Raw genomic sequence first — 9,797 nt, forward strand, 5'->3', positions numbered from 1 at the left:
CATATTGATTGTATAATCATGCTTAGCAATCATCTTAGCAACAAGTAATCTAGTAGCATTAGGTATATTTCCAATTAGCTATCTTAGATTGTGTATTATGTGTTTTGATTGCAGTTATCTTTCTTTGTCCAGGCTAATTCTCCGGTTTCTTGTTGAATGTATTTAGATGGGATCTCAAGCGGCTAGTTCCTTGTGCACTTGCTGCTTCAATTTTCTTTCTAAAATGCTTGCATTCCCTTATAATTTCAACCACCTTCTTCCTATCTGATCCAATCTTTGTGGTAACAATTCAATCCATACATCTGACATTGTTATGCATGATTTCTTTTGTGCTTCAGCTACAAGTGGATCTTCTGCTTCTCCTTTGGGACGACTCACAGAGATACCAACATGATACTTGCTTCTAGTTCTTGTAAGTGTGATGCCGCCGAACTTGATGGATCGCTTGAAACTGAGATACCAACATGATTAGAGGCTCATTGGCTTCGTGACATGACTGACCTAAATTGAACCATTGAATTTGAACAAAAACTTTCAATTGAACAATTGAGTAGGAACCCAAAACTGAACAATTGAAATTGAAATGAAACCCTGAATTGAACAATTGAATAGAACCCCTAAATTGAACAATTGTATGTATAGAAACAAATCCCCTCAATTGAACAATTGAATAGAAACCCTACTTTTCACTGATTATGAAATAGAGATATGAAGATAAGAGTATGAGACGAATTAGAGGAAGAAGATTGATGATAGGGATCGCAACATATCCGCAACAATTGCTACTCTATTAGTTGGTTCCTTTAGTTGTTTCAATTGTTAATGGTATTCATTGATGGTATTTAGAAGTTCATTACTACTAGTCAAGTTCATTCTTTTCCTTTTTTCTTTTCATGAGAGTAATCATTGTAAAACAAGACACTGTTAGAGAGAAACAGTAAATTTAGCTTGTTTATCCAACTCTCCAACCCATTTGAGGGAACACTATTAGAGCAAGAAACACAAAATCTACTTTAGTTGAGAACGAATTATTAAACAAGAAGCTGCATGTTGTTTTTGTATCCATGTATAAACATACATCATGCGATAGAAACTTTAGATCTACTCAAATATCCCATCTTTTCTTGACCCTGAAAATCAATGCAGTCGATTTTATGTCATCTTGAGGGACCTGGAGCATGAACTGCATTTTCATCTTCATTGGGGCAGTCTTTGCTGTACCTTCTTCGTCTCCAACCTGAAATAAGACAATCAAAATGATCAAGCTTCTGAGGATCAATCATTAGTTTTGAGCAACCTAACATGAATAACAGCAGTTCACTGTTGACCAACAGAACCTAAAACAATCATAGTTTACTATTTGCTAGCAGTTTGGAATAAGGTAGGTGAGAACTGAGAAATAAGAGTCCGGGATATTCACCCAAACAGATGCCCAGCCAAGTCGCACAGCTGAATCATAACCAGCTTTCAGTTTGAGGTCCTTCCCAACAGTGTGCTTGTAAACAGCGCTCCATTCACTCGAATCGAAGTTGTACAGGTAGCTGTTCATGCAATCAAGTTAGCAAAGTAACTGAATAAATACCACTAAAATAATAGAGTTGGGAGTATCTGTGTAAAGTGGTTGTTTGATGTGATGGAGAGAAAGAAAAGCGCAGACTCCCCACATCTTACACAGAGCTAGTAGCAAGTCAGAGATGTATGAAGCACTTTACAGAGACAGTGCCTTATCTTTCTGATTGTGTTCGAGAAAGAGTTCTACAAGGAAAAATTCTCACCTCAACTTGTCTGAAGGACTAAACCGTCTCTTGAATGCAAAGGCCACGGCATTTGAGGGCAGGGATATTCTTGGGATGAATGAAACTTGCTCATCCTGCCATTTATTCAAAAACTCAAATAAATATACCTCATAAATAGAAGAGTTAAGGCTTCATAAGGATACGGAATGAACCAAAGAGCTAAACCCTCATGGTTCAGTTAATGATTCACACCTTCACTGGGTTCACAATACAAAAGTTCTGATGGATCCACCACGAATAGCTGTCAACCATTTTTTCCTTTTTAGAAAAGTTACCCACAGCCAAGATTGGTGGACTCAGAAAAGTTTTGGGTGCTGGAGTGAATTTACAAGGAAATAGGTAAACACAATGTCTCAAAAACATCCGTTGTTTTTTCTCGCAAAGGTCCTTCGGAACTTATCTAAGAATCTAATTCAGAATGAAACGATAGATAAGAAATGAAACTTTATATCTAGCTAATACTAATAACTATAGAAAACAGGCAGCTTTACAGGAAAACTAACAGAAAATTACCTTGTATGAGTACCTAAGATTCACATCATCATCCTGGTACTGTGCAGTGCAAATTCCATTCAGAAACTGTCCTTTCACAATCCCACTAACTGACAGCACTTTCTTGAGTTCCTCGGCCTCTTCTTCTCTTTCCTCCAAGGAAACTTCACCGGCAGGAAATCTAAAGGTTGCCCTTGGCTGCAGTCCAAATAGTAAAAATGAATAAACAAGCTTGCAACTTGAAATAAAGACAGAGGCGCTGATATGTCAAAGATAACAAGAAGCATATAATAACAGGTTCACTCACCAAACCAACAGATGGAACAGCAGATGATAATTCGAGTTTATAGGAAGGATCCGGAAGACTTGCAACCATGGCCACCTCTCCTTGTTGTGCCTACGAAAGAATAACGAAAGAAGCTAAAATAACTAAAGGAAACAGATGAGCAGAGTATTGATTACAGCTACTTGCATTAAACAGTGACATAAACAAATATTTCACACTTAACGCAGCACTAAACATGGTTATGAAAGCGTTCAGATCACGTGCAGTTTATTCCAGAGTTGGTAATTAAGTCCCCACTCGTGTTCACAACTACATTTTCATTGTCTTTCTCGAGCACTGAGTGACGAAACACCTTTACCTCAATTACAGGACTTAATTGTTGCATTTTCTTCACATATCCAAACCTACAAATAATAGATAATAGTACGATACAAAGAGGATAACCTTAAGATGGGTGGGATAGATCTCGTGTAACACCTTTCTGGGTTTTCAATTCAATATTCTGTCTTGTATCACAACGATCTACATTACTTGGGTGCCGTAGGTGGTATATCTATGTGGACACTAAAATATGAATAACAATCAACCATATCAGGATAGCTTTTTAGCTTTTTAAATAGCTTTACATGGTTCCTATAAAACTATATTGATGATCGAATTGGTCGCAATAAATTAAGAACAATTCAAGCACAAGTACTAGCAAGATTAGACTCTTGAGTAAAGCCATAATAGAGACAATAACACGTATATTTGTACCACAAGAAACACGCACCTTCCTATGATGATACCTGAATAGATAGGTACTACCGAAGTTAATACAAGAGATAACAGATTTGTTATCATCAAGCGTACATGACAAACAAAAAGATGTCGTCGAACATCTTATACAAAACGATTTAGGCTCCCCAACTTGATATTTCTGGAATATAACTTGTCTTAGCAGACGAATTGAAATCATTATCCCAATAGAATGCAACCCAACCAAATAGTCAACAGTATATTTAATCATGAACTTTCGACGCAATAACATAGTTTCCTAGAAACAGTAAGCATCCCACAATTCAAATAAAAAGACCAGTCACCATCGAGGAATAATCACTAACAATCAAGTTACTATCGCAGTCTCCACATTGGCAACTCAGATAAAAAAAAATGAAACAATTCATTAACACCGCAGGGAATTTAGATTTACAACATACAATGTACACTTAGAACCAAGTCATTCTCAGCAGAATTGGGCATTTTTCTGACATGACCTAAACTACTCATTCCTGATACTTCCAGAAAAAGCAAAAACTCAATTTATTCACAAATTAACAACAACCCACATTCAAATTCCCAATTTCTCAACACAAAACAATCAAATCACCTAAAATTTCAACAAAAACTCACACCAATTTCATCAAAAATACAGATACAGGAAAAAGGCAAAGCACACAAACCTTAACATCCTGAGAAGCTCTAAAACTCAACTTCTCCCCAACATTAAAATTACTCTTAACAAAAGCATTCTTCTCTTCAACATCATATTGCAGAGACAAGTATTTTGAAACAAACCCAATTTGAGGATCAGAGATTTCACCATTCTTACTGTTGGAGAAAGAAAGTTTGAATTTAGCAAGGTTATCAAAAACCTTACAAGAAACTTTATTAAAGAATGATAAACTATCACTATCAAACTCTGAGGTTACTCTAATAGCTGGTCTTGGGAATGAAAAGGATGAATTGGTAATTGAACATTTAGGGGTTTTGGAGTCAACAACTACTACAGGTGATGGTGATGAAGGGATGGTTATGGTTGTTTGAGGAGGATTAGGGGTTGTTGTTGTTGGTGTTGAATCTACCATGGTTAGGGTTTGGTTCTGTGTTCTCTCTCTCTTCTGAGTGAGAGAGTGAAAAGAGAAGAGATTTGGTTTTTGGATTTTTTGTGTGTTGTGAAAAATGAGGCGGAATTATTGAGGTGGAAAATAGTGATGTTTGGTAGAGAGATATACTGGAGACAGAAAGGAAAAAAAAAAAAAAAAAGCAAAGTGGCCCATGCAGGTCTCGAACCTGCGACCTTCGCGTTATTAGCACGACGCTCTAACCAGCTGAGCTAATGGGCCCGAATTATTTAAAATTGAATACAATATATAATGTAGGCGTTCTTGTGACTCAGTTTCCAGGACCAAGGATATCTACCAGGAGGCGGGGTACATTTTATAGACTTCGATCAACTCAGTTTCTACCAGAACCCCTTTTGGCAATGTTGGAATATCTTAGGCAACGTTTTAAATTCTGCGCAATTTTAGGTAGCAGATTTTGGGTCACGTCTTAGGAGGCAATTTTTGGGGAACTTTGAGTCACACGTTTGGTCATGGTGTTAGCCTACAGGCTATATAGGCTTATTTTCAGTTGCTTGTTATATTTTACTCATGAGATAAGCTTTAGTACGGTTGGAGAAGGATTGCAATGTTGGTTTTTGGATCATCAGTTACATTTTATGTCATATGGACATTTTTAGATCACCAGTGGAGATACAACTAAAATGTAAGTTTTGAGTCGTGCATTGATTTTGGGTGCGATACAATATTTTTCCCACAAGTGATTTTGGGCACAACCCATCTAGATCTGATATATGAAAATGAAAGTATCTTGAACTTTTTCTTTTGCAGATCATGTTACCTTCTTTGGTTCATGTTCTACCTAACTAAAATATGAGAAGGATATTAAACTAAATAACCGTTTCTTATTTCATTACATCCATAAGAAAAGAAAAGAAAAAGAACACTTATTTCACTGGCAGCCAAACCGATGCTACTTATAACGCAGCTAAGGATCACGTTTGCGACATTGTGAACAACCTTTCTTAAACTCTTGAACACGCGGCCATGCTACTTGTTCTTGGGTAATTGGTTATTGTGGAAATCTCGATGCTACTTGTTCTTGGGTAATTGGTTATTGTGGAAATCTCGAAACTCGGTATGGAACTCGACCACTCGATAACAACCACCCATTCTTTCACTGTTATTTTAGTTCACTCCAACGTCTTAAAGCAAATTGATTAAATTGTTTATGTAGCTTATAGAAGCAAAATGAACTGAAGATCTCACACTCACAAACAAATTTAGCCTAATTTAGTTTTTGCGTTTGCGTTTGAGTTTCGTTTTGACTATAAATACATGAATTAGTTCTCCACTTTGTAAAGCATATATGTGTACAAATTGGATGACATAAAAGCATCCACAAATCAAATGAATTACGTTAGTCATCAAAAATATATGGCAATACCATGAAGATACTTACGCATGCTGTTAAGCATTACACCTCATCTGCTAATAACTAGCAACTGAACCATCTACCGAACTGTGGATAGACCTAATGACCGAGTATTCTGTGGCTAGTCTTACGGATCTCTTGTTAGCTTTATTATAGCATCTGATGCTTTTGAATAAGTGGAATGAGTTGTAAAAACTTCTGTAATCACTCATATAAATATCAATGCATCTCCACAGTTTCAAGTGTGGAAGTATTCTACCAAATATCTTTTCTAACTTGGTATCGACCTAGATCCAAGCTACGCTTCCAAAACCTAAAAAAAAACAAACAAAAAAAACCCTCAAAACCCTATCATGACAACAACAACTCAACTCAGAAATGTTCAGATTCATCACCTGGTAACTCTGAAATTAACAGAAACAAATTACCCACTTTGGAAGACGCAGTTCAAGAGCATTCTCAAAGGCTATGGCTTAGCTGGTTTCATTAATGGAACAAAAACAGTACCACCAAAAACTTTACCCAATTCTACGGCTATTAACCCTGATTATACAACACATGAAGAGCAAGACTCCCTACTGGTTGGTTGGCTAAACTCAACCCTGTCTCCTGAAGTTTTAGGGGTTGTTAGAGATTTAGACACTGCAAAGGAAGTATGGGATATGTTAGAAGCAGAATATGCTCCAAAAACAAAGTACCACCAGATGCATTTAAAGAAGCAACTCCATTCCTTGAACAAAGATAATAAATCCCTCAAGGCTTATTTTAATGATGCTAAATCATTATTTGCACAACTTGCAGCTACAGACTATGTAGTTAATGCCGATGAGATGAAACAATCCATTTGTAATGGATTGAACCAAAAATATGATCCAATAGTCACTTCATTGAGCACTGTCGGAGACTTGGATATGCAAACCTTTTATGCCCATCTTCTGACGTTTGATATGCGGCTCGTGAACCATCTCTCTACTATCCAACAACCCATAGCAAATGTAGCAGTTACAAACCGTGGCTCATCCATCAAATCTGCACCGAAGCACTTCAACAATGCCAATCGTGGACAGTCTCACCATTACAACAACAATCCAGCGAATCGTAGTCCTCAGCAATCTCATAAAAAGTCACCGAAGTTTGACGAACCCTGTTAAATCTGTAAGAAAGATAATCATCAGGCAACGCATTGTTGGTTTCGCTACAAACCAGACAACAATGCTCAACGACCACCAACAGCTTATATTGCTCTACCGTCAGCTGCACAAGGAAATCAATAGGTCACTGATACCGGTGCCACACATCATCTTACTGCAGATGTAAGAAATTTATTCATACCCCATGAGTATGATGACACTGAAATGGTTCACGTTGGTAATGGTAATGCATTTGACATAGCTAATGTTGGTAATGCTTCATTTACATATAACTCAAGATCTTTTTGTTTAAACAACATCTATCATGTCCCTCAGATAAAAACAAATCTGATGTCAGTCAGTCAGTTTTGTAAGGACAATAATGTGTTCTTTGAGTTTCATAAATATTATTTTCTTGTGAAGGAAAAGCTCTCGGGGATCACTCTGCTGCGAGGACTGAATAAAAATGGGTTGTACATGTTTGAAGGAGTTGACATGCTAGATCGTCCAGTAAAACCACAGGCACACATTTCATCTTCCTTCCCAATATGGAACCAAAGATTAGGGCATCCGATGCTAAAAACTGTTTCTCAAATTTGTTCTCAAAATTCACTTTCAGTTTCCAATAAAAAGTTCAACTTTTGTCACTCTTGCCATCTTAGTAAAAGCAAGAGGTTGTCATTTTCTTTAAGTAATACTGTTTATGACAAACCTTTGAGTATGGTTGTGTCAGATATTTGGGTATCTCCCACAATATCTAGGTTTGGTTTTAGATATTATCTTCTCATATGGATGTGTTTTCTCATTACACTTGGGTTTTTCCACTTATCCAACGATCCGATGCTTACCAGACTTTCATTCAGTTTCATAAACTAGTTGAAAATCTAACAGAACACAAGATAAAAGTCTTCCAAAGTGATAATGCCTTAGAGTTCAAGAAACTAATAGCTTATCTAAATGAATCTGGTATTCAGACAGATTCTCATGTCCTCAAACCTCTCCACAGAATGGTTTAGATGAGCGTCGAATTCGACATGTCACTGAGTCTGGTTTATCGTTGTTGTTTCATGCTCATATGCCTAAAAGCTTTTAGGCTGATGCTTTTACTACGGCTTGCTATCTGATTAACAGATTACCAAAATCTGTTGTTGAACCTAAAACTCCGTTAGAACTTCTGTATGGCTTCAAACCAGACTATAAATTCCTTCGTGTTTTCGGCTACTTAGCTTATCCCTGTCTACGTCAGTATAATACCACAAAACTCGAACCCAGATCGCTTCCATGTGTCTTCTTAGGGTATAGTACCGCGCACAAGGGTTATCTATGTCTTCATCGAGAAACAAATAGGCTATATATCTAACGTCATGTACGTTTTGAAGAAGGTACCTTCCCATTTCAGTCTCTCAAGCAGAAGGATCCGAGGCCAGTACTGGTGTTTTGTTCTCTCCACCTTTCACTCGTACTACAACGACAACATCTGAAGCAGCTCTCTCAGATTCTACACCAGTGCACGTGCATTCAGATCAACATACTACACCAACTGCATCTTCAACACAGCATTCAGCCGCACATCCAGATATATCAGAAGATGTTAGTGCTGATAACTCTCTGCAACTTCATCTGTGTCAGCAGCTGTGGAATATGATGATGTTTTTGCTCCAGCAGTCCAACCAGATGCTGTAAGGTATTCAATGGTAACAAGATCCCGGGATGGAATAGTGAAACCCATTAACAAACTGTGTTTAACAGCCTCTAAGCACCCTCTTACATAAGATGCGGCATATGCAGAACCTACTTGCTATAGTATGGCTTCAAAAATTCCACAGTGGAAGGCAGCAATGGATGTTCAAATTAATGCGCTGATTCGCAATGGAACCTATTCTATTGTTAAATACGAGAAAGGTATGAACGTTGTTGGTTGTAAATGGGTGTATCAGCTTAAGCAGAATCCTGATGGCAACATTGACAAACAAAAGGCTCGATTGATAGCAAAGGGCTACCACTAGCAAGAGGGTCTTGACTATGGCGAGACGTTTAGACCAGTTATTAAATCCTGCACAATTCGTTTGGTTCCGTCAATTGCTGTTATGAATAACTGGAATATAAAACAACTTGATGTGGAGAATGCACTTCTCTATGGTCAGTTGGAAGAAGAAGTTTACATGCGGCAGCCGGCTGGCTATGTTGATCCGGATAATCCAAATCATGTGTGAAAGCTGCATAGGTCGCTTTATGGACTTAAACAGGCGCCGAGGGCCTGGTTTTCTAAGCTAAGTAACTATTTGATACAGATAGGGTTTAAAGGCTCCATTGCAGATAGATCTCTTTATTATGAAGAGTAAATCTTCCATCACTTACGTGATGATTTATGTAGATGACATTATTGTCACGAGTTCAGATCCAACTCAAATTAATCAGCTTATATCGGATATGTGAGTTGTTTTTGCCTTGAAAGATATGGGAGATTTGAGTTTTTTCTTGGGCATTGAGGTTCTGCGCCAAGACAAGCAGCTTGTTTTAACTCAAAGAAAATATGTCACTAATCTTGTAAACAAAACAAAGCTTTATGGGGTGAAGACTGTTTGCACACCGCTTGCTCCTAATGCAAAAATGCAGAAGATTGGAACTCAGAAATTTGAGGACCCTACTCTATACCGCAGTGTCGTTGGCGCATTGCAATATCTACATCTTACACGACCGGATATATCTGTTGCTGTCAAAAAGGTCTGTCAATACATGCATGACCCTTATGTTGAACACTGGGAATTAGTAAAGAGGATTCTGCGCTACCTTAAAAACACAATAGATTATGGATTACATCTACGGTGTTCTACA

The 9,797-nt window shown here is 37.6% G+C and overlaps 1 protein-coding gene and 1 non-coding gene across 2 annotated transcripts; both read right to left on the bottom strand.

The window, feature by feature from the left end:
* Window positions 1-924: 924 nt before the first annotated feature.
* On the bottom strand, window positions 925-4,520 carry LOC113319608 (outer envelope pore protein 37, chloroplastic-like). Its single transcript, XM_026567855.1, has 6 exons — window positions 4,017-4,520; window positions 2,596-2,685; window positions 2,310-2,486; window positions 1,776-1,870; window positions 1,421-1,541; window positions 925-1,237 (listed from the first exon to the last, which is right to left on the bottom strand). The coding sequence occupies exons 1-6, from the start codon at window positions 4,419-4,421 to the stop codon at window positions 1,106-1,108; spliced, it is 1,020 nt and encodes a 339-aa protein (XP_026423640.1). The 5' UTR covers window positions 4,422-4,520; the 3' UTR covers window positions 925-1,105.
* An 85-nt stretch (window positions 4,521-4,605) lies between these two features.
* TRNAI-AAU lies at window positions 4,606-4,679 on the bottom strand. The gene has a single exon. It is a non-coding gene; the product is annotated as a tRNA-Ile (tRNA).
* Between the last annotated feature and the right edge of the window lie 5,118 nt (window positions 4,680-9,797).

Source organism: Papaver somniferum, chromosome 1 (genome assembly GCF_003573695.1).
Source record: "Papaver somniferum cultivar HN1 chromosome 1, ASM357369v1, whole genome shotgun sequence".
NCBI lineage: Eukaryota > Viridiplantae > Streptophyta > Magnoliopsida > Ranunculales > Papaveraceae > Papaver > Papaver somniferum.

What these genes read in the sequence shown, in the direction of transcription:
- LOC113319608 (XM_026567855.1), bottom strand. Translation starts at nt 4,421, where the DNA reads ATGGTAGATTCAACACCAACAACAACAACCCCTAATCCTCCTCAAACA. An exon ending in CTGTTCCATCTGTTGGTTTG is followed by an intron (nt 2,487 to 2,595) that starts GTGAGTGAACCT and finishes TTTGGACTGCAG; the next exon opens with CCAAGGGCAACCTTTAGATT. An exon ending in AGTCCTTCAGACAAGTTGAG is followed by an intron (nt 1,542 to 1,775) that starts GTGAGAATTTTT and finishes TTGCATGAACAG; the next exon opens with CTACCTGTACAACTTCGATT.